The 25,841-nt window shown below is 45.5% G+C and overlaps 1 protein-coding gene across 3 annotated transcripts in view; it reads right to left on the bottom strand.

Moving 5' to 3' along the window:
- The window catches only part of LOC147904151 (uncharacterized), a 118,181-nt gene that overhangs the window by 84,087 nt on the left and 8,253 nt on the right, over nucleotides 1–25,841 (bottom strand). For all 3 annotated transcript variants that reach the window (XM_087372766.1, XM_087372765.1, XM_087372763.1), the window contains exon 3: nucleotides 13,737–13,803. In XM_087372766.1, coding sequence (XP_087228892.1) covers nucleotides 13,737–13,803 — 67 coding nt within the window. The remainder of the gene's footprint in view (nucleotides 1–13,736; nucleotides 13,804–25,841) is intronic.

The following is a 25,841-nucleotide window of genomic DNA, read 5'->3' as shown; positions in this document are numbered from 1 at the left end:
AGGGTCCCAGCCCCTTCTGTCTGCCTATGTAAGGCTTGGTTGGCTGGCTCCAACCAGCTCGACCAGGATGGCCGACCCTCCGTACTGCTCCGTACAGTTGCACCACCTGCCCCGGGTCTGCACACCCTTGCTGATGTCAGCACCACCTGCTAGGCTGCTGTGCTGCCCATGTGGCAGCCCCTCATGGCTGTCCTTTCCCTGTGAGGTGCTTCCCATGTGGCAGCCCCCTCCCTTTTCTTTTCTGCCTAGGTTCACCCCCCCATGCTCTCCTCATATGGGGCTTACAGATGGGGGGGTGACCATTCCAACATAGCATGATGTATTCCCACATTTGATCTTGCTCAGGGAAGGGGGGGGGGGGGGGCATGCGTGCACGGGGGGATGGGGGGGGGGCGCATGGGTGCTGTCGCCCTTTCATCTACAGAGACAGAGTACAGGGCTGCTTGTACAGCAGCATGCGAAGCATTGTGGCTGGGGTAGATCTTGGAGGACATGAATGTGGCCCAAGAAGATGCGACGATGGTTATGTGTGACAGCCAGAGTTGCATAGCAATCGCCAACAACCCCGTGTTTCACGCACGGACGAAGCACATCGAGGTTCACTACCACTTTGTTCATGAACTCATCGACGAAGAAGTCATAAAGTTGATGTACTGCCCGACCAATGATAACATCTCAGATGTCTTCACGAAGGCGCTTCCCACGGAGCAAATGGAACACCTCATTCGACACATGGGGATCGGCCCATAGTTGTGTCATTGAGAGGGGGTGTTAGAAAGTCACTGCCCCGCCTGTGAGCCCCCAATTGTGGGGACAAGGGGGCAGAAGACTATAGGGGGGTAGGGGAAGAAAAGGGCAGAGAACCTACCTATCCTGGAAAATCGTGTCACCGTAACCCAAGAGGTGGGGTGTCGAAAGGGCTTTCAAATAAGGTTTGTTTGAAGTCAATCGGGTCACCGTAACCCGAGAAGGTCTCGGAGGATTGAATCTCTACATGCGCAAAATTTGGCAAGTGCATGTCCAGGTCTTTACATAGGCTCACACATACTCACGAATCTCAAGCATCTTCCTGTGACTACTCAGACCTTGTAATGCTTAGCCCTTACATAGGCCTTTGCTCTTTTTCAAACAGATCTTGGATGATGAGTTTGCACTCAAGAACCCATACCATACTTGCAATGGATGGATTTCTAGATTATGTGAGATGCATGAAGGCTGTCGATCCAAAAGACTAGGAACGGTGGTGTGTAGGGTGGCGATAAGCAATATGTGCTAAGAGACTGTCTGATAAGTGGTCATATGCAGAAGACACGTGGTTAGCATGAAAGCGAACGGTTGATGGCGAGGCATTTCAGGTTGAAGAAGGGGCAGTTGATGGCGAGGTAGATCAGCTCCAAATCAGCTCCCGAGGTGAGGCTAAGGATTGAAAGGGAGCTCTACCTTTGAGGAAAGGGGAGCTTCCATTTGCACGCTTCTGTCATCCTCTAGGTAGAGTGAGAAGATGGGGAAAGTGGGAACGAGGCTCTGATACCACATGAAGGCACATGGTGGAGAACGGAGAGAGAAAGGGTAGGCTAGGGAGAGAGATAGTGATACTCAAAGAGATATAATAATGAACTGGAAATGAAATGACTAAGCAATGAGCAAAATGAGAGTACTCACATGTAGACCAAACAGCTTGTACCTTGATACTTGATTGATTTGACACTAGACAAGTACAACTCTTATATAGAGCGCACACACACATATGAACACCAATGTATATGGGATAGCTCCCAATGTGACACATGGCATCCATAGGACACTCTAGACTAGAACTCACACTAGAACACACCAAACTGACTCAACTTGGCTTCATATTCTAACACTTAGCAATACCCTCAAAACTATTTATTTCATAGCTTGTAAACATCCACAGAACTTTCAAGTTCTATTCTCCCATCAATCTCCCACCAACCTTTTTAACTCTACTTAGCCTCGCCATGGTTCCTTGCCATCAACTACCCCTTCAGCTCCAAATGCCTCACCAAAAGCAGCGCCATTAGCCCATACAACAGGCCCTACTGCCTTGGGACTGCTACCTGCTCCTCCTGCGCCGTACCAGACCGCCGTACAGGCTTTATAGCCTGCCGTACAGTCCGTACAGACTGTACGGACTGTCCCGTACAATAGGGCAGTTCCACTGTCCCGTACAGCTTGCTGTGCTGCCCGTACAGCCAGCTCAATTACCCGTACACACCTGTCCAACTGTTCATACGAGACAGCCTCGAAATGCGCGCCCAAACCTGCCTGCTCATGACTCCACCATAACTTGCATTCTCTGCTGCCTTTGCCCTCTCTGCCACATCATTTGAAGCTGCGTACGCGCCATTGCTCCTGCTCATTGCCTTTCCGATTGCGTGAGCTATTGCAAGTTGTTAATCCTTTTCATCTCGCTTTATTAGCTACTTCAAGGTTGATACCATGGAGCCTCGTCCTCCTAGAGAAGTCACATTATCCAGGGAGAAAGCACTTGCCCGTATCGGTGTGAGGTTGGACAACAGATTGCTCCATCACTTTGAACTCACTGCTTCCGCCACGGAGATCAAAGCCAAGTTCGAAAAGCTCCACGCTACATCTACTGGACCTGACCGATGAGCTTTATCTATTGTTTTACATGATCTATCTAAAGTAATAGATAATGGTTAGGAATATTTGGGTACTGTGATGCCAAAAATTAATAATTTTTATTTGGCATTGGTATTGTTTTCTTCTATGTTTGATAAGATATTGTATGGGATTGAGAGGATGAGTGAAATGGATCATTGTAAATACTATAGGTATGAATTATAAATACCTTGGTATGGGGTGAGAGTTATTAGTGTATAGGATATTATGGGGTTTTTAGAAAATAGGAAGAGTGAGTCATATAAAGAGGTAGGATCATGGCCATGTGTTCCAATAATATAAGAGAGGCCACATGCCAAGCGTGTGGAAGGCATGTGGAGGAGTGTGGAGTCAACAGAAATCCTTCTAGAATTCCCATGAGGAATTAGAAGGATGTCGACATATGGAAAAGAGAGGGTCCCTATGGGCTCCATGTGGGGAGACTCTTGACTTTCTCAATATTTTAAGAGTCTTGAGCATCTTTTGATGGGACACATGGCAAGAGTAGCCAAAAAGGACATGGATGGTGACATACGGGCTTATGTGATTGATGGGGAAAAGAATCTACAGGCAGCAATTGTAAATAGGTAAAGGAGGGTGACAAAATCTCTATAAAAGGAGCCCTCCTCTCCCTTGTTCATCATCTCTTCCACCATTAGGCCTCATGTTGTTGTAGCTCTAGTCTCCTCAAGCCTCTTTCATGAGCCTTCTCTCCCTCTTGTAGATATTCTCTTATGTAGACTCTTGAGTCCATCTCTCTCTAGTTCATTCTCTCGCTATGAGTAGTCTTGGAGCTTTCGCTCCCTCTTGTACGTATGAAACCTCTTTTTCTCCCTTGTGTTTGTAGTATTTTGAGTTGCATTAGAGTGGAGTCTCACTCTATTGGTAATGAAGGTCACTTCAGGTTCTCTCTCTTAAGTGTCTCCCCCTGCGCTACCCCCTGCTCTCTCTCTCCTGCTACCCCCTACTCTCCCTGCTCTCTCCCTGCGCTACCCCCTGCTCTCTCTCCCCCGCTACTCCCTGCTCTCTCTGCTACCCCCTCACTACCCCCTCCGCTACCCCTCGCTACCCCCTGCTCTCTCTCCTGCTACCCCTTGCTCTCTCTGCTACTCCCTCGCTACCCCCTCCGCTACCTCTCTGTACCCCCTCGCTACCACCTCGCTACCCCTCTCTCTCCCCCGCTACTCCCTCGCTACCCCTCTGCTACCCCCGCTACCCCCCACGCTACCCCGTCTGCTACCCCGTCTGCTACCCCGGCTACCCCCTCGCTCAGTCAAACCCCCTCTCGATTTTTTTAAATTTTTTTTTTAGAGGTCGGAGCTACAAGCAGGGGTTCTCCAACAACTCCGACCTACTGCAATCCCTTCTTTGTCCACTGTTGCCTCCCCCAAAATGAAGGGAACAGGGGGATGAGGACAGGAGACTAGGCGGGAGACCCTTCGGTCCAAATTTGCATACGCGTGGAGATGGGGAATGGGAACGGTGACAAGGTGAAAACACAAAAGCAACTCAATCTGGAGGACTTCAACAAATGCAGCAACCAGAGCAGTTTAACAGTGGACAGCACCGCGGCCCAGAAGAAAGGGGCCCACCCAAAGCCCATGCTACTCACCACATCCTCCACCTCTATGGTTACCACCACTATTTCACCACCATCATCCGCCTCATCATCTACGCCACATCTCTCCTCCCCCTTTCCTGCATCATCATCACAGGTCTCCTCTCCAATAGCCTCACCACTAGCCCCACCAGCCACGGCAAGACAATACTTTCCCCTCGTATCACCTCTACCTCTCAGTCAGCCACCCTTCATCACCTCGTCCGGCCTCGCTACTCCTACATACCACTCCCCCGCCCAGATCATGCTGTCCCCACGCTCAGTACAACCTCAGCAGCCCACCTTCATTCCAACCCCTCTCGAGATCCAGTTTCCACCTGGACCAGGACGTTCACATCCCACTTCGCCAGAAGAAGAAGAAGAAGAATATATTATCGCCCTCTGAAGACCAAAAATCGGCCTATGGGACCTGAAACAATACAAAACCTTACATACATACAGACATCGCCATATCCACCCTTACATCAGGATATCCCAAACATTTCAACTCGCGAGGAAGTTCTCCTTGTTGAGGACTTCAACGCCAGGATGAGCACGCGCCACGCACCACTCCTGGACTTCCGAGACGACTCTATCATGCTACCAGACATGGACCTAGACCGAGCAGGTATGACCAAGACCTCATCGGACCGACACGGGCCTGTTACACCATATGGACACGCACTCCTTGATCTGGGCAGGATGCATGATCTCATCATCTACAACGGGCTTGACCTATGGCCCTCCTCAGGTGGCTTTACTTGCTTCCCACACGGGGGGGGGGGGCACTAGTGTAGTAGATTACATCATGGGATCCCCTACCTTCACTTCATGTATCACCAACTTCACCATAGCACCACTCCCTCCACGAGCTGATCACACATACCTATTCTTCACTATCGCCACCCCACGCTTAGCCACACCACACACACCACATAGGAAGCACGACACCTACCACGACATACACTTTGATCACAGCCTCTCACCGGCCTACTCTAGACGCCTAAACAGACTCCTAACCTACATCGATCACATGCCACTCATAGAGGACCGTGTTGCCCTGATTAGTCACACGCTCCACGAGGCTGCCCTCCAAATCTTTCCCCACACACACAGTCCACTAGACCACCACCTCTTGGTTTTGTACCCCGCAACAATTGGTACGATGCGGAGTGCAAGGCTTATCGTCGACAGCTCCAACCTGAAACCAAATGTCACCTCCCGAACACACCAGACACGGTACGTAAGTACCGACATCTCGTACGTCGGAAGAAGCAGGCATTTCTTCGTCAACATGAGAAGGAGCTGCTGCACATCTTGTACAGCAACAACTCTAAGGATTTTTTGCGGAGATTCCTTGAGTGTAGGTCTCCATCACCCCTCACCGACACGAGAGTCTAGCACACGTATGCACACCATCTTTATGATGTCCCACACCAGCCCACTCCTGATCTCATACACACACCTTGCCCCACCACTTGCACGTTGTTCACCAGAGGGGGAGTCAAGGACGCGACAGTGAAACTGCACAATGGCCGAGCTAAAGATCACGAGGGGCTATGCACTGATTTATTGCATATGGGATCGACACATTAGCCCCGATCCTAGCAAAGCTATTCAATGACGCTGTTTGCCTTGGCTTCCCCCGCACCTAGACACTCAACACCATCACCCCCATCCACAAGGTAGGGGATCCCATGGACCCGAGTAACTACAGGACTATCATGATTGGACATGTGATGTCCAAGATCTATGCAGTTCTAGTGGATGCGTTGGTCAGCCTGTTCGCAGAGATGAGAGGGCTCAGAGCAGAGCGTCAGGCCGGTTTCAGACGAGACCATGGGACTATGGATCACATACTCACACTCAGGAGTGACATTAAGGAGGCCAGATCACGAAAGGAGAGGGTATATTGCTGCTTTGTGGATTTCCGCAAAGCCTTTGACACACTACCTCGAGCTCGTCTCATCACACGCCTACAGACACTCGGATTTGATCAAGAGATCATCTGGGCAGTCATGGCATTGTATGAGAGTCTCACGCTGAGTTCGGACGAACAAATGAGATCTTGAGTACCATAGGAGTCAAACAGGGTTGTCCCTTATCGCCGATCCTATTTGGCCTCTACATCGATGAGCTTGAGACTTTCATGGGGGCGTTCGCAGGGACCGGTTGCTCACTTGCCGAGATCATCATCAGGATTCTTCTTTATGCAGATGGCGTGGCACTCTTGTCGTCCACACCCGAGGGGCTCCAGCGACACCTGGATGCACTGCAGGCTTTTTGTTTATCCCATGATTTAGAGGTCAACCTTGGCAAGACCAAGGTCATGATCTTTAACACCTCTCGAGCAAACATGCAACGGAAGAAGCTTACTTTTACTTTTGGTAGGTCACCAATTCATATTGTATCCTCATACACTTACTAGGCGGTCATCTTCTCCGGCCCGATCTTCACGATGAGACCAGCAATGCAGGCCAGACTGAGCAGGGGATACGCCTCACTGGCTCGGCTAGAGAGACAATGCTTCCACTCCCACTTCCAGGACCCTCGGCTAAGGCTCTTCTCTTCGACTCCTTGGTCCGACCAGCCGGTATGTATGGCAGCCCTTGTTGGGGGCCTGACATATCAAAGATAGAGTGGACACGGGTGGAGCGCCTACAGATCCTCATGCTCTCACGGATGATCCGAGGGAAACCATCTGTACCACATCACATCATTCAGGCCAAGTTTGGTGCTTCTCCACTCCAGCTAGATGCAGCCTTTCAGACCATTATATATCTACACTGGGTTAGATCATATGGGGACTGCACATCAAGGAGACAGAGGTTGCCATGGTTGGCTCTCGATTCCTCCATGAGGTTGGCAATAGAGGGAGACGAGCGATGTTGGTATGCACGGACTCACAGATGGTTTGTGAGAGATCGATAGGATACCTCCTTTTCAGTACAATTTAAATGCCCCTACGGTACTCCCACCCACCATCCCAATCGGGCCACACACCAACCAGGTCATTCGTGAGGATCTCCTGCAGCTACACATCTTTAGGACCTAGTTGGAGCCAAGGGAGCTTCCAGTGAAGCTGAGTTTCTATAGAGATTACTGTCTTCGTATTTCGGAGGAGGGATTCATCACACTACCGGGGTACACTGAGCTTCATATGCCTCACTCACGACGGATCTCCATCGGACAGTTTCGGGTATCATCACACCGCCTCCGCATAGAGAGCGGCAGAGCAGAGGGGATTCCTAGGGAGCATCGCTTATGCATATTGTGCGACTGTCACGAGGTCGAGTCGGAGGAGCATTTTATTTTCAAGTGCCCAGTGTACTACGAGATCCGAGGTCGCTACCACTGCCTCTTCAGAGACAGCTCCGGGCTCCTTTCCAGATTCCTCGCCTACCCAGATCAGAGATGCCTCTGTTGAAAATGGGGAGAGGGTGAAAGACACATGATTGGAGACAAGAGTTGAGGCACGAACTGATGTTAATAGATTAATATGTTCACAACAAGTACATAGCCTCTTTTATAGGCTGGGCAAGCCTTATCTTCCCACACAGACACCTCATAGATGAGGTCACACACAAGAGAATCTAGATCCTATAATCTAGGGGAGGAATCACACCTACCACATGAGGTGGCACAAGTGGCCTCAAGACTCTTCACACTCACACAACTGTAGGACACTCCTAGGACTCTAGGACCACACACACTAGGACTCCGATTCCAACAAACCCCCCTTCGGAGCTAGGGTAAGAAACTATGACATCTTCCAGACTGTGCATCCCAGGCAATCTCAGAGGCTAACAGCTGAGCATAATTCAGAGGTTGAACCAAGCACTCTCATGGCTCAGGTGTCAACATGATCAGAGACTCAAATCTGAGCATGGATGCATGACCAACTCATAGGTCTAGGGAGTACACCAACATCCTGGAACTCGGCCAGGCCTGATAAAGGAAAGACATAACAACCCCCTTGTCTCCTAACTGGGTACATGGAAATAAGTGGAGCCTTTTATAGGACAAGGCACACAAAATGACAAATTATTACATCATTTGAGGGGGACTACCCAAGGCAGAGTATCTAACACACATGACTCTAGAAAGCCCACTCTTCATCTATCACCTCATGGAGGGATAGTAGGCCATAAATAGAAGCAGTGCAGGCTTGTTCCTCAGGTCCAGAAGGTGTAGCTTCATCGTCTTCGTCCTCGCTCTGCTCCGCAACCAGATTGGCATGTTCTTTGGCTTGTACCTTTGCCATCTTCTTGAAGCAATGATCCTCTTGATGGCCAAGCTTCTGACAGTAATGACATTTAAGAGGTTTTCCTTTCTTCTTGGGCTTCTTTTTGAGAAAGAATGCTTTGCCAGATTCAAAGGAAGATTCTGCTTTCTCTGTAAGCCTACGGTCCTCATCAATGAGATGAGCTACCATATTCTTAAAGCTCATATTGCGGCTGACTCTTAGGACAACAAGGATCTCATCGTACTTGGAAATATCTTCAATACTTGAGAGAAGTACAGCAACTTGATCATCATCTTCAACAATGGCTCGGATGGCAGATAATTGTTGGAGAATTGACCCAAGATTGCTCAAGTGTTCATTGAGGGTTTCAGTTTCCTTCATCTTGAGCTTGAAGAGTTTTTGTTTGAGAAATACTTTGGAATTATTGATCTTATTTCCAAACAAATTCTCTAATTTTTCCCAAACGTGATTTGCAGTCTTATCAAAATCCACATGGTGGATAAAGTTGTGAGCTAAAGCTAGGCCAATGATAGCCATTGCTTTATCATTTTGGTTCTCCCACCAACTGATTCTAGCATCATCACTTTGGGGTTTTGGCTCCTTGCCATTGGTGATATTCCATATCCCTTCTCGCATAAGAAGAAGCCGGAGTTTCGTCTGCCAAGTTGGGAAATTGCTCCCTGAGAATTTCTCGATGAACGAGGAGTTTTCTGCAAAATTAGGGTTTGCAGAAAATTGGGGTTTCTAATATTTTTTCTCAAAATATGAAAACCATAGTGCAGAAGAGGCCAAATATGCCAAAATCCCCAAAAAATACTGAAAATCTAGGCTAAAAGTGCAAAAGTCGACTTTTAGGACAAAATTGACAATTTTTGCCCATTTTTGCAGAGTTTAGCACCAAATGATCCTAAAGTTGCTATGGAGAGGGTCGTCTAGCATAAATGAGGGTAGGCGACCTTGAAAATTTGCTGATGGAGCAGTTCAAAGTTGAAAACGGGCTAGAATTCCCCAAAAAATGCCACGAACTGCTGGAAGCAGCCACGAGCTGTTGCAAACTACTCGAAAATAGTCACGAACTTCTACAAACTGCTGGAAAAATGGGCTGCACAGCTGCAACGTCATAGGTAGTTAAAGTTATGTGCCTAGAAAGTGCTTTGCAACCCACCCGTCAGTTGTTGTTGACGACTGCTCATGAGGTGGTTCGTGCAGCGCTGATGTCCATGCCACGGAAGCAATAGTCATGCGCATCAGTGACACTTAGGAAGGAGATTGACGCAGATCAAAGCATGCGTCACAAGTCACAGGCAGTAGCAAGACATGTGCACATGTGCATTGCCGTCAGTTGCTTCTTGGAGAGCACCGTCAGAGGTAATAGTCCTGCACCGTAGCCTTTGGGTAGATAGATGCGCTGTAGAACTTGATGACGGGCAGTTGATCTTCAGAGGGATGGCTATGAGCAGATTGCGAGGGAGGCGTGAGCAGACTGCGAGAACATGGGTGATGATGCTCGTTTCAGTAGCTCCACCCTTACTGTGATTTGTACAGGTTTTCTTTTAGTCTCATACACCCATCAGTCTTCCGAAGACACTAATAAAATTTCTTTCTTTCTTTCTTCCCTTTTTCGGATATCTAAATCCTAGCGAGTGTCATTTGGCTCAAACAAAAGTAGTCTTGTTGGGACATATTGTGTCTGAAGAAGGCCTGCAAATGAATCCTGACAAGGTTCAAGCAATCATGGCATTGCCAAGTCCTGAGAGTATCACTGGTGTTCGACAATTCTAGGAAAGAGCAAGTATTATCAACGCTGTTGTGATGATTTCACAGAGATAGTGCATCCCATGAACTTGTTGACAAGAAAATGAGTTTCTTTTCAATGGGGTGTGTAGCAACAAGAGTCTTTTCAGCAACTTAAGGATGCCATGAGTCAGGGCCGCGAATATTGAAGCCCCTTGATTGGTCTCAAGACTTTTATGTAAATCCAAGTGTATCTTTGCATTCAGTTGGTGCTGTATTGCTACAAAAAGGAGAGGCATGTAGAATACAACCCATCTATTATGCCAGCCGACGCCTTACAGAGGTGGAAACAAGGTATGAAGAAATGGAGCAGCAAGCCCTCTCTTTGGTGTTTTCAGTCAGAAAGTTTCGCTCCTATTTATTACCTCGGTCATTTTTCTTCCTTACCTCTCAGTCTGTATTAGCATATCTAGTTCGCAAGCCTAATCCTGAGGGGAGATTCACAAAATGGTTATCGGAGCTTCAAGAGTTCTCTCTCTCTTTTATCACTGGAAAAACCACTAGGTCCACTATGGCAGATTTACTCACAGAACGGCAAGATCTAAGAGAAGAAAAGAAATATAAGGAGGACATTAATGATAAAAGGGAGACACGTTGGCACAAGTAAGTGGACCCCAACCTCGGAACTTGAACTGCCTGAGGATTCGACATCTTTTTTCAATATTATGTCCAATAGCTTTTGTCTTGTATTTTGATGGGGCTTTTAGTCCTTCACGCCAACAAGCAGCCGAGGGGATGGTCTTGATGAATTCTGAAGGTTAAGAAGTATGGGCAAGAGGACAAGAGCTTCCAGGTATCACAACTAATAATGTAGCTGAGTATAATGCTTTGATTCTTGGTTTGGAGGGTTGTCTTCAAAGTCAAGTTAAAGAATTGGAAGTAAGAGGAGATTCTCAGCTTATTATAAAGCAAATGCAAGAGCATTACAAGACAAGAAGTCATCATTTAAAGGAGCTTAATCAAAAGACTATGACACTATGTAGTCAATCTGATTTTTACAAGTTTGTTCATATAAACAAAAAAAGAAAATCAAAGGGCAAATGAGTTAGCTACTCAAGCCATTGTAGTACAACGAGGGGTGGTTTCTTTGGTAGACACTGGATGGCCAAAACTACAAGATGTTCAACAATATGTGGAAGACGGTATGTTTCCTTGAGGGTTAACTCCACAACAGAAGCAGAGATTGGTTACTTTTGGCCACGCCTTCATAAGGATGTATATGAATGTCACCAATGGAACCTATCAGCTTGAGGATGTTGATGGCATGGTGATACCCGGACGCACTAAGGAGTATCGCCTTAAATTCTTCTATGCTCGATCACCTTGAGGCCCAGCAAACCCTCTCTGTCACTAGAAAGGATCTACTGGGGGGAGAAAGATATGATGCCGAAAATTGATATTTTTTATTTGGCATTGGTATTGTTTTCTTCTATGTTTGATAAGAGTTTGAGTACCAAGTGATAGCCTAGCGGCTCTCACTTATTTCTATTTTCTAAGATATTGTATGGGATTGAGAGGATGAGTGGAATGAATCATTGTAAATACTATAGGTATGAATTATAAATACCTTGGTATGGGGTGAGAGTTATTTGTGTATGGGATATTATGGGGTTTTTAGAAAATAGAAAGAGTGAGTCATATAAAGAGGTGGGCTCATGGCCATGTGTTCCAATAATATAAGAGAGGCCACATGCCAAGCGTGTGAAAAGCATGTGGAGGAGTGTGGAGTCAACAGGAATCCTTCTAGAATTCCCATGTGGAAGAAGGAGGATGTCGACATATGGAAAAGAGAGGGTCCCTATAGGCTCCATGTGGGGAGACTCTTGACTTTCTCAATATTTTAAGAGTCTTGAGCATCTTTTGATGGGACACATGGCAAGAGTAGCCAAAAAGGACATGGATGGTGACATACGGGCTTATGTGATTGATGGGAAAAAGAATCTACAAGCAGCAATTGTAAATGGGGAGGGTGACAAAATCTCTATAAAAGGAGCCCTCCTCTCCCTTGTTCATCATCTGTTCCACCATTAGGCCTCATGTTGTTGTAGCTCTAGTCTCCTCAAGCCTCTTTCATGAGCCTTCTCTCCCTCTTGTAGATATTCTCTTATGTAGACTCTTGAGTCCATCTCTCTCTAGTTCATTCTCTCTCTATGAGTAGTCTTGGAGCTTCCCCTCCCTCTTGTACGTATGAAACCTCTTTTTCTCCCTTGTGTTTGTAGTATTTTGAGTTGCATTAGAGTGGAGTCTCACTCTATTGGTAATGAAGGTCACTTCAGGTTCTCTCTCTTGAGTGTCTCTGTCCTTTTTCCATTGTTTTCTCTTCCAAAGTGCTCAAAAGTGTTGTCTATTTGGCTGCTCATTGCGCATACATGGTTTATCTATTTACGAAGCCACAAAGAGGGCTCTTCCTTCCCTCTTAGGCGACCCTTATGGGACTTGGATCGTTGATGAAGTCTAAGCATGGAGTTAGTATTCTCCCAAGTCGACACCATTAGAAGGAGTAGGTATTTTCATGACAGTTTGAACCCCTATCAGTATTTTGCTCATAACTTTTCGCTCGATGGTCCGAAACTTATATCAGTGCGAAGCTCTCTTCAAGGAGCATCATCCTATGTCTTCAGATATTGTATTAGATGTCAAACCAAAAATCTATGACTCTCTGTGTATGACTGTTTCTTTTTCAGACAGTTTTTAGCCCGGTCCAGTAAACTGCCCATATCTTTCCCACCACTTCTCTGTTTATTACGAAACTTATATCTGAGCGAAGCCCATTTCAAGGCGCATCTCAATATGTGTTTGAATATTTGAGTGTCTCTGCTGAAAGTTATGGGTCTCTCTGTCTTATGACAGTTTAGAGAGTGTTTTGAGCTAAGTGTAAAATGTGTGTTTTGAGCTAAGTGTAAAGATGTCTATGAAGGAGCTGCAATGCAGGATGCTGCTGTACAAGCAAACATTGAAACCAAGGATGATCACGAGGATGGAGTTGCCCCTCTGACCAGCTTTTGCATCACGGGAGGCCTTTGTGGAAACATATATCTGGTTTTTGGTACGTCATGTTTTCAGTCAAACAACTCTGATAAGGGCATATGGTATACTATTTTTTTATATCTTAATAATAACACTCTATTCCCCAACAAATGAAGAGGAAAGTGTAGAATGAGACTGCACCTTTGCCAGAGTCCTCAAGAGGATTGTGCCCACCATCCAAACATTAATCATGATGGGTTTCTTTGGACATCGTAAGCAGAATTTCAGGTTTTTAAAGTTTGAAACCAACTGTTGTGTGAGAAGAATGCACACTACAACTAGAAAGATACGTTGTATAGGAGCATTTCACAAAAGAGTATTTTAAGCTACCAATCTATTTTCTGAAGCATATTTTCAAGTGATAAAAAGAATGGGGAAAGTGGAAAATTTGCAAACAATGAGCAATTGTAAGAAGTCAAAACTTACCAGGATCAGTAAGCACATTGACTTTGTCAAACTGAACTAAAAATGTTGCGTGTCCTATCCATGTACTCTGCATTATTAACACTACTTTGATCAATATTTTCATACTTGTCCTCAACAAATAGAGTCACACGAAACCTGAAATACAGTCATTTTTGTCTTCATTACATGGCAAACAATTACTTTCCAAGTATTGAAAAAACATAATACAACACAAAACAGAGTGTGAAAATAGATATTTCCTTGTACTAAGAAAAATAAAGAATAAATGATTAGGTGGTTTACACTGTTACCATACACTAGACTCAGACAAATGACTTGCTACACTCCCACACCCTTCGAAACCTAGATGCCTCAAAAGGGCCCTTGTGTCCCTAGTGTATCTATTCATTAGGATTTTTAGGGGTGAGATCCATGATGGGATCCCAGTCTCCTTCTCCTCTCAAACAATACAGCTGCAAAGAGTAGACAAGTCCTGTAGAGCCTTCCTTGTATAGAGGATGGAAGCTTGAGAATAACATTGAAAGCTTGAGACATATCTTTCATGGGTAGAAGATGTCCTGTCAAAGGTATGCAACCTCTACCTCTTTGTGACAAGGTGCTGAGAAGATATGGCATTGGTGTAAAGATCCATCTCTCCTTGTGCAGTCATTGAACATAGCTGCCAACTCAATTGACTATTATAGATGTAATGGCAAAGACTTTTGAAAAAAAATTCCCCCTATTAACTGAGAAATAATTTTGGTTGGATAGAAGTCATTGCATAGGCCATGAGACTGAAGGTTGGAAAGAAAAATATAAAAAAAAGAAAAAAGGGGCTCCTTCCATGTTTGCACAAATATGAACAATGGCGGTTAAAGCAATTCAAATTAAGATGCTACAACACAAAAGAGAGAAAATGAAAATCCTAAATAGCTACGAAAGACAATTTCGAGAGGAGTAAGCTATAGAGTTGGTTTCTCCAGCTAGACAGGACAACCCAAATGAGGCTACAATGCCATTGGATGCAATGTGCAGAACAAGGTATCTCTACATGTCCTTCTTGAAATGGAGCATCGCTGCCCAATAGTACAACAGTTCCCTAGGGGACCTTCGCAACTTGTAGCTCCCTGCCTCACTACACCCTCTCATAGGTTAAACTCCCTCTCTTCACATGGGGAATCATTACTGCAAACAAAGGACCACTAGCTCACAAAGGTGCGCTCTCCTCTCCAACTTCTAGATTATTTGTTGTTTGCATACGCCCCCATCTGTTACTGGTGGGTGGGCGAAGCTCATCAGAAAGTTGCCATCCTTGAATCAAACAAGTTGATGTTCCAAATTGACTGGACTCATGCACAAATAAAATCTGCAAAGAAAAATATGCCCACAGTGACAAATACTATCACAGCCTGTCAAAGGCTCAAAATGCACCACAATGCTCTGCTCAATGCCCAAAAATCTGCAAATAGAATCTGCAAAAGTTGGCAAAAGTCTGCAATTTGACTCGTACTGAGTCCAAAACTGTTTGCAGACTTCCAAAATGCCCTTTTACCTGCAAAATTGCAACCCAAATGCAAAAGCCCCAAATTTCTGCAAGAAATTGCACCTGAAAGGTGCAAATGAACTAAAAGCCCCAAATTTCTGCAATTCTCTGCAACAAATGCAAAAGCCCCAAATTTGTTCCCAAAATGCAGGCCAAACAATGGCTCTCTGCACCAATGCTTGATAAAAAACTCCTTCCAATGTTCACCTGCAATGAAAGCTCTGCAAACAACCACCTTTCTAGAGTACCCTGTAAAGGCACCCTGACCTCAAGAACAGCAACAGTCCGCGGACAACTGACGTCAGCTGTACGGCAGATGTACGGACTGAGCACGAAAAGGCGCTGTGCAGAATGGTGTATTGAAACCGGTACGGGCTGTACGGTGCTGATGCAACGGGAATAGAGTTCGCACGTGTGGCGCAGTTGTACAGATGTACGGTCGCTGGTATGGACCTGCGGTACGGTGCAATACGGCACAAGTACTGACTGTACTGAAGGTACGAAATTTGTACAACGCTCTATGTACGAAATGTACGACTGTACTAACATCAGAGGTACGGGCGAGTGTACGGACTGAATGTCAGCATGTACTTGTACGGGATGTTAGTATAGGCTGGTACGGGAGCAGTACGGACAAAGTGACGCAGGAGCTGTATGGACGTACTGACTTGACGCGCAGGTTCGAAATCCATACTGATGTACCGACGGGCAGGAGCAGGACTTGAAGATGGAGCTTGAGGGCTAGAGGCAGGAGGTCAGCCAGGAAGGCCCTGCTCTGATACCAAATGTTAAAAATGAGAGAGTGAGAGAGCAGGAAGCAAGAGAGCTGAACGTAGTTTTTGCAATAGAAGAAGTGACTAATACAAGAAGTGGGATGGGTTTTGTCTAAGTGACAAAACCTTATCCTTCACTAACCGTAGTTAGTGAACTAACTGTGGTTAGGGGGAAAAACCTCTAACTGAGGGAAAAGTGCCCCTAACCTACTTATTGCATTACATTGGTCACTGCTGAATTATAATAATAATTCTAACATGAATCACGAGACCGGGGTGCAAATGAGAGACAAATAAAGCACGAAAACAACATGAGTACAAAAATACCGAGGGTGGCCTAGAGCATCCTTGACAACGAGGGTGTTGATGATATGGACCAATTGGGCGAGAGGGTGACCTGGCAACTATATGCACTATGCCAACTCTGCCACACTCCCAATTTCCTTGACCAATCCCCCCCCTTCTCAGGGAATTCGTTTTACACAAGGAAAAAAGAGGCTTAATGTCCACAAGGCCAAGTAAATGGAGCAAGCCATAGGTCACCCATAGTGGCTAAATAGAAGGATCAACCATAGGTTGACAATTGGCAATATAGTAGAGTGCTCATCACAATTGTGGCATTGAGACAAAGCGCTTTGGCGAGACGGGTAATCAAGGCACTGAGTAGAGGACTCCTATCAAATGGGGAGGGATTGATCATAGAGGGATTGTCACACCATAAAAGGCATTCCAGGGAGGGACTTTACTTGTTCAGTTTGCTGTATTTCTGAGTTTATCTGGCAAAAATGGCACAGAACAACTCAAATGAGGTGTTCGGGGTTCTCACACATGAGGATAAGTTGGATGGCACCAACTACTCCTTGTGGAGTTTCATGGTTCGAAATATCTTAGTTGGCAGAAATCTTTGGGATTATGTCAATGGAGATGAAGAAAGACCAGATACAACACCGGTACCTGTCACTCCTACAGCTGGAGACAGGGGTAGAGGTACAAATACAGCACAGGTAATTGGAGCAGCCGCTCCAGGAGCTCCCACAGTAGAGCAAAAAAGATGGGACTCTAGAGATGCACAAGCTCCTTCAGTAATTTCTCTTTCTGTCAAGAGGTTCATTATACCTCATATTCGGTCATGCAAGACATCTATAGCAGCTTGGGTAATACTGGAGAGTATGTTTGCAGCAAGAAACGATGCTAGAGTTTCCTTTCTGAAGCGAGAACTTTCCCATACACATATGGAGGAGGGAGATTCCATGAATTCTCACCTCACAAAGCTTCAGGATATCAAGGAACAATTGCTGGTCCTATCTCGGTTTCCACACCTCGCTGAATTTGTCATTGAGGGGGGGCAGCAATCCTCTCTCCTTTCACGAGTTGGTAGGACTTCTGTTGCAGGAGGAACAAACACGCAAAAGTATGGCAACCCGGGCTGGCGAGCATGCTATGCTCTCTAAGTTCAAGCCCAAGGGTAAAGGGCAGCATAAGCCACATGCCCATCAGCCCACACATTAGCATAAAGCTGATTCTGGACAGCCTTCTTATAAGGCACAGGGTGATACAAACAAGCAGAAAAAGAAGGGCATCTGTCATTAATGCAAGAAGCCAGGTCATTATATTAGAGAGTGCAAGAAGTGCATAGCCAAAGAAAAGAAAAGGGATTCTGGTATGGCTGTATCAGATGCAGCAGGTCCACATTGCCATGATGGAGGAGATGTTGCAGCCAACTTGGTTGAAGAGCACTATGCCTTTTTGACTTGCACTTCAGATTTTTTAGTGGGTAGTTCAAATACTACAGCCACTAATGATGATGACCCATATGCTTTTTTGACTTGCAGTTACGATCCTTCAAAGGATGAATGCTCTTTTAGTGTTGATGAGACACTACATACTTGGTATTTTGATAGTGGTGCTTCAAAGCACATCACTTCCAAGAAAAATATGTTTGTAACTTTGCATTCTTCACCCACCAAGAAGAAGGTAACTTGTGCAAATAATTCTTCTCATTCAATGTGTGGAGTGGGAAACATTATTCTCACATCCACTGATGGCACAGATTTCAGAATATCAGATGTACTCTATGTGCCGAGTATAAAGAAGAATTTGCTTTCAGTGTCCTCACTCAATAGAGGAGGATTTCAGGTTGTTTTTTATGATGACAAGTGTGCAGTCAGAGACAAAGAAAATGAATATGCTTTGAGGTTGTCTGGCACTTTGTATCGGGGTCTTTTTCAGCTTGCTTTATATGAAAAAAGATCCCATCTTGCATTATCAGTTAGCACTCCCACTGCTGCAATGCACAATGCGGAGTTATGGCATGCCAAGTATGGGCATGTCATCTTGCTTCAACATGTATCCACTTGCTTGGTACTATTTCTTTTTGTTTTTCAATAGTATGCTTATTAAGAAATAAAATGTTTTCCTACTGTTCAGTTACAGACAATGGAAGCTAGGTCTAGCATTTGAGGGTGGACCCCCTTGCTTGGGGTTATGGGCATTAGTGACCCACGAGAGTGATGGCCTCTCTTTGAGAGGGACATCTGGAAACCACACCCCACCTGAGTACCCAAACATGGGACCAATCAAATGCACAGATTGCATACTGACCTAGGAACCATTCAAGAGAATGTTCCCTGAGCTTTGGGTGTGGGCCTGGCAGCATGCCAAGAGTAATGGAGATACAAGATAAGACGACAAACAAATGAGCTCAGTATGGCTCAATTATGACCTTAGAGTATGTCAATAGATAGTCCAAGCTGTTAGGAACCCGTGGGTGCGATCAGAATTGAATTCTGACAACTTTGAAATTTTAGGGTTTTTGGGAGTGAGACGTGGCAGACAACCACATGGAATCTAAGCTGGCAGGTCAGTCCACCTGTCCCACGCATGTGGCAGCATGCATGGCAAGTGGCAGAGCATGCAGGCCAAGTGTCTGGCCCCAAATCTGGTAGATTTGGGGCAGGTTGTGGGCTGTCCTCTTTGGGACTGCAGCCCACCAAAAATCTGGGACAAGTGCCCACCTTCCACTCTAAGCCGTGGGGGGGGGGGGGGGGGCTGAGCCTATAAAAGAAGGCCTCTCCCCTTCATTCCCTACATGAACAATTCATCACTTTTCTTCTCTCTCCTTTTGGTTGATGCAGCAGAACCTCTCCAGCTCCTTGGGTGCAGCCAGCTTCTCCCCAGGCCATTCTCTCACCTCAGCAGCACTTTCTCTCTCTACAGCAGCACTTTCTCTCTCTACAGTTCCAGCCCTTCCTCTCCAGAAATCTGCCCCCTCTCAGCTCTTCTGGAACAGCAGCAGCATCCTCTGTCCTTCTCCTAGCTTGGAGCAGCCACAGCCCCTTTCTCTCTCCTGCTGCAGTCTTTCTCTCTCTACTGTTCCAGCCCATTCCCCTTGCAGAAATCTGCCTTTTTGTGCACCTCTGGAACAGCAGCAGCTCCTCTCTCCTTGGGATCAGCATTGGCACACCCTCTCTACAGCTATCACTCCATCAAGGCTTTCTCTCTCTAGCCTACAAGCTGTTTTTCTAAAGCTGTTCTCATTCCAGCCCCATTTCCACACTCTCCTCACCCAAGGTAGCTTCAGAGGCATCAAGGACTTCATCTACAAAAGGGTCAAGTCATGAAGGGAGCCTGTATTGTCAAGTTTATCTCATTTACAGCACTATCTCATGTTGTTTCTACTATCTTTCTAGAAACTAGTGCTTGCCTCTAATGTTGGATTTAAGTGGTGATTGTTGCAGTCTTCTTCCTTGTGGATTGGGCAAGCCAAGAGTTGAAACATGAGCTTGGAGTCCTCCTTTTTTGTTGTCTACCTTGTACATATGCTCTTGAGTCTTGTATCTAGGTCCTAGGTTTTCACTGAGTTCATCAGTTCGGAAGGTGCATTGCACCTTGGTCTTGTATCTCCATTTTCAAGAATAAAGTGAGCCTGGATAAGGGGGGGGGCCTGTCTTGGCCCCTCAATCATATTGCAATTTCCAATGATGTCACTTTGTGTTTAAGCGGTATAAGTCTTAATTCCAGCTTAATTGCAAACTCTTAAGTTCAAGTATATGTGTATGGCAACTCGCAGTCATTTCATTCAAACGCCTCTGCAAAATCCGTTGTCTGAATTGATAGAAAGCACCGAGTAGTTTACATTGGTATCAGAGCTTAGGCAGTGGTCCTGTACTCTGTGCTATCCTTTGTTGAGTCTCTCCTTCATTGAGTCATCTTGTCATCATGGCAGCCAATGGACCTAACCCTCCTCCTAACCTGCATGAGTTGACTGCTCTCTTGTCAAACATTGCTCAACAAGTTCAAGTGCTGGAAAGCAACCAAGCAGAAACTCATGACATAGGGCCCCAATCCCAAGGAAGACCGTGCGGACAACAACTCCTCCAACAAGGAGGGAAGATCATCCTCTTCTTCCCCTCCTCGAGGTAGACGGCATCATCGGAGTCCATCTCCTTCGAGACGTCCACGGAGACAAAGGTATGCAGAGCATAAGGTACCTCTTGGAGATAAGCTCTTCAAGTTTACCAAGTACAAGGGAGAGGACAAGCCCGAGGTCTTGCTGGCCTGGATCCAAGACCTCGAGTATTTCTTTGAGGGGGACGAGTACGAAGACAAGGCGAAGATCCAATTTGCCGTCCTGCACATGCAAGACCGTGCTTCACTCTGGTGGGCAGCTATGGTCAACACTGGACAGCAAGCCCACACCTGGAAGCGCTTCAAGAAGAACTTGATGAGGCACTTCCTGCCTAAGGAGTTTAAGAGAGATACAATGGTGCAGTGGGACATCCTCCGCCAACGCCAAGAAGAGAAAGTCAGTGAGTATGTTGATCATTTTTGGGATACTTTGTTAAAAGTTCAAGCATTCAGTAGGAAGGATAAAAAAGAGCAGCAAAGGAAGTTCTTTGCTGGCCTACGGTATATCGTTCAGCATGAGGTGGACATTGCCACTCCTACTTCTCTCGAAGACACCATCAACATCGCCTTGAAGGTGGAGAAGAAACTGTCTTTCTCCAACAAGCGGAACGGCAGCAACAACAAGTGGAAGTTCCAGGGAACCTCTTCCAAGGAACAAAAGGGTAAGGGGACAGCAAAGGACGCACCAAAAGAGCAAAAGTCAGCCAGCCAGCCTCCTTCGAAGAAAGGAGCCCGCACTTTCAGCTCATTGTCTCCACAACAGAAGCAAAAGTATTACTCCGAAGGGCGGTGTTTCAAGTGTGGCGAGCGAGGCCACAACTTCTACGAATGCCCTCAAGCTACCAAAAAGAGCAGCAACAAAGAAGCAGCTCCCAAAAAGCCAGTTTTGGTAGTTAACAAGGTGGAAGCACCTCCAAAAAAGGGAGCTGTAAACGACACCCATAGTTTGTTGAAAACATGGGGTCAGGTAAAGGATCAATCCGCTTTGTTTTTGTTTGATAGTGGAGCTACTCACAACTTTATTTCTCATGAGATGGCACAAAACTTAGGGATAGCCCCAGAGGATAAAGGAGAAGCCTTGGAGGCAACTGCAGCCTTAAAGAACCAAGAAGAGCAGGTGTACCCCATCATCGGCAAGCTTCGGGTACACATCCAGGGGTACTTGGATCATCTACAAGGCCTTCATGGTGGCACCACTTCAAGGATCAGATGTGATTCTCCGCATGCCCTGGCATAAGCAAGTCAACCCCCGAATCGATTATGTGAAGAATATTCTAACCCTCCAACATAAGGGTAGAGATGTGAGCATTACAGCGGGAGTTTCAGGAAACACCATTCCTATGGTAAGTCATGCACGATCTCCCAATTTGCTTAAGAAAGGAGTATGTTCTTTTCTATTGTTTGTACGCGAGAAGCAACCAAGTGAAGAAAAGTCAGATCCTCTCACAAAAGAAAGATTAGATTTCCTTCAGGAATTCTCTAGGTGCTTCTCTCATGAACTTCCTAGTCACCTCCCTCCTGAGAGACCAGACGATCACAAAATTGACATAGTTCCAGGGTCTTCACCTCCAAATAGACCCCCATATAGAGTTAGTCAATCTCAACAAGATGAAATCTTCAAGCAAGTCCAAGAACTCTTGGACAAGGGATTGATCCAACCCAGTAGTTCTTCTTTTTGCTCTCCTGTCTTACTAGTCCAAAAGAAGGATAAAACCTTCAGAATGTGCATAGTCTATAGAGCCTTAAACAAACAGACGGTTAAGAATCGTTTCCCGATTCCTCGTATAGACGATATCTTTGATCGTTTAGGAGGATTTGAAATTTTCAGCCGCATAGATCTTAAGAGTGGCTACCATCAGGTACGAGTTGTACCTGAGGACATTCATAAAACAGCCTTCTGAACCACATTTGGGCTGTATGAATATATGGTAATGCCATTTGGCCTTACCAATGCCCTAGCCACGTTCAATCGGCTGATAGAACGGTTGTTCAGGAACTATAGACAGTTCACTGCCGTCTTCTTTAATGACATCCTCATTTTCAGCAAGAATGAGGAAGAGCATAAGGAGCATCTAAAGATTGTATTTCAAATCTTAGCTGAAAATGCTCTTCACATCAATGAGAAGAAAAGTGAGTTCTTTCTTCCTGAGATTCACTATCTTGGTCACATTATCTCACGAGAAGGTGTCCGTATGGACCCAGCCAAGATACAGACAATTGTAGAGTGGCCTGACTTGAAGAATGCCCATGAGGTAAGGTCTTTTCTGGGCCTATGCTCATATTACCGAAGGTTTATTTGGCATTTTGCTGAACTTGCAGCTCCTCTACATGATCTCACTAAGAAAAATTTGAAGTTCAGATGGACCCAAAAAGAAAAGGACTCTTTTAATGCTCTAAAGCATGCCCTGACTACAGCTCCTGTACTTATCATTCCTGACTTAAGGAAACCATTCCTAGTAGCAGCTAATGCCAGTGGCGATTGCCTTGGGGCTTCTCTTACCCAGGATGGTCATGCTGTGGCCTTTGAAAGCCGACGGCTAAGAGATGTTGAACTTCATTATGATATCTATGAAAAAGAACTCTTAGCTGTAATTCATGCTCTCAAACTTTGGAAACATTATCTTTTAGGGATAGATTTTCTTGTAAAAACTGATCATGAAAGTCTTAAATATTTTCCAACTCAACCTCTGATCAGAGAGAGACATATGAAATGGTCTACCTTTCTGCAATCATTTCATTTTCAAATACAATATATTCCTGGAAAAGAGAATGAGTGGCTGATGCCCTTTCTCGTAGACCACGGCTTCACCATATTTCACTTCCCTATCATGATGAGCTAACAGCGCTCAAAGAATTCTATGAGGGAGATGCTGATTTTGCTCAGCCATGGGCACATTTGAAAGATGGAGGCACCCATCATGCCTACCACATCAGGGATGGCTATTTATTCATGGAGAACAAACTATGTATCACAAAGTAGCTTAGATCTAAAGTGATGGAGGAAAGCCATAACCCACCCTATGCTGGTCATAGGGGTATTGTGGCCACTTTTTCAGCCATGTATAAATTTTTCTACTAGCCTAACATGAAAAAGGACACTGCTGCCTACATTTCAGCTTGTCTCGCATGTCAAAAAGCTAAGTATGAGAGAGGAAAACCCAAGGGTTTACTTCAGCCCCTACCCATTCCTGAGAGACCATGGGAACACATCACCATGGACTTCATTACAGGAATTCCCAAGACCAATCAAAATCATGACATGATTTGGGTGATAGTAGATCGATTCAGCAAGCAAGCCCACTTCATTCCTTGCAGAAAGAATCTCAAGGCACCTAAAGCTGCCCTTTTATTTATTAGACACATCTTTAGACACCACGGCATGCCCAAGTCTATAGTATCAGATAGAGACTCAAAGTTCACTAGTAACTTCTAGCAGGCTTTGTTTGAGAACCTTGGAACTCTTCTAAGTTTCTCCTCAGCTTTTCATCCTCAAACGGATGGCCAAACTGAAGTTACGAATAGTACACTCTTGGATTTGCTGAAATTTTATGTGCATGACCAGCAAACCTTTTGGGAGAAATTCCTTCCTCTTGTGGAGTTTGCTTATAACAACACAATTCATTCCTCCGTTGGAAAAGCTCCTTTTGAAATTGTATATGGTAGATCTTTACCAACTCCACTCATGCAAACAAAAGAGAAAATCTTTGCCGCTGATCAATTCGTGGAGGATTATGACTCTGCTTATGCCACGGTTCGAGCAGCCATTCAAAAGGCACAGGAGAAACAAAGAGCAGCTGCAAATAAAAGACGGAGGGCGTTTGCAGTGAAAGAAGGCCAATGGGTCTTATTGAAATTTGAGAAAGTCTCATTAAAAACCAAAGTAGGCAAAAAGCGCATCTACTTCAAGCTATCCTTTCGATATTATGGTCCTTTTCAGGTGTTGCAAGTAATAAATGATGTCTCAGTCCGATTGAGACTTCCAGAGCATTGGAAGATCCACGATGTCTTCCACGTAAGCTTGGTGAAACCCTTCATTGGGGAACCACCTCAAGAGCCCACACTGGACGATGCACCTGAAGTAGAGAACACTGAGATCTTGTTGATCCCAGAGCAAATTATTCTGCATAACTTCACTACGGGACGTCGAGGCACGACTCGCAAGATGTACCTTTTGAAGTTCAGAGGGCTCCCATCCACCGATGCCCAATGGGTGGACAGAGCTACTTCAGATGATGTGTTTGAGGGGATGCTTCCTATAGCATTTGGTTCCCCCGCTGAAAATCAGAATTTACAGCAACCTCCGCCAGCTCCACAAGTACAGATTCAGCCCCTAGCTGAATTGGTACAACCTCAGGGTGTGGATGAAGTTGTCAGGCAAGAAATTCAAGAGATACACGCAGCCAAAACAGTCCCGCATTGGTTGCTTCAGACTCTCAGGGAGAGTAGGCTTGAAGCTCCATTGCCTGGCAGAACTCGTAGTGCAGTAAGGCACATGGAGGGAGCTCATTCAGTTGAATCAGCTTATGCAGGTACTCTTCTTGATGAGGAGGAGCCTGAGACATTTGAAGAAGCAAAAGATAATGTGCATTGGATGAATGCCATGCACGATGAGTTGCAGTCCATTCATAAAAATCAGACTTGGGATGTTGTGGATTTGCCACCAGGTAAGAATGCCATAGGTACACGGTGGGTTTTCAAAGTCAAAAGAAAGCCAGATGGGTCCATTGATCGGTACAAGGCAAGGCTGGTTGCAAAAGGATATGCTCGGAAAAAGGACATACATTATGAGGAGACTTTTGCTCCTACATCCAGGATGACAACCATCAGGTCAGTTATAGCCATGGCTGCAAATTTTGAATGGAATGTTCATCAATTGGACATTAAAATACCTTTCCTTGATGGAGACTTGTTGGAAGAGGTTTATGTCAAACAACCTCCGGGCTTTGAAATTTCAGGAAATGCACTTCAGGTATGCAAGCTGAATAAAGCTTTATATGGGCTGAAACAAGCCCCACATGCATGGTATGCCAAAATTGATGCCTTTCTGACCAGCAAGGGGCTGCACAATAGTCCAACTGAGAGCAACCTCTACATCAAGAAGGATGGGGGGGATATTCTGGTCATCATTCTTTATGTAGATGACATGCTACTCTACGGATCAAATGAGGAAGTAATTGCAGATTTCAAGGCCCAATTGAAAGCTACATTTGATATGTCAGACTTGGGCTTGTTACATTTCTTTTTGGGGATCCACTTTATTCAAGAGAAACGCGGCATTGTTATGTCTCAGTCCAAGTATGTTCAAAAGCTCTTGGACAAATTCAACATGCATGATTACAAGCCTATGTCCACTCCCATGGAGCCAGGGCTGAAGCTTACAATGAATGATGCGGGTGAATCAAT

The sequence above is a fragment of the Dipteris shenzhenensis genome, chromosome 3 (genome assembly GCF_047967505.1).
Source record: "Dipteris shenzhenensis isolate YYH24624 ecotype China chromosome 3, Dip_SZ_1.0, whole genome shotgun sequence".
Taxonomy (NCBI): Eukaryota; Viridiplantae; Streptophyta; class Polypodiopsida; order Gleicheniales; family Dipteridaceae; genus Dipteris; species Dipteris shenzhenensis.
Note: the sequence above shows the minus strand (reverse complement) of the source record. Positions and strands in the feature narration are given on the sequence as shown.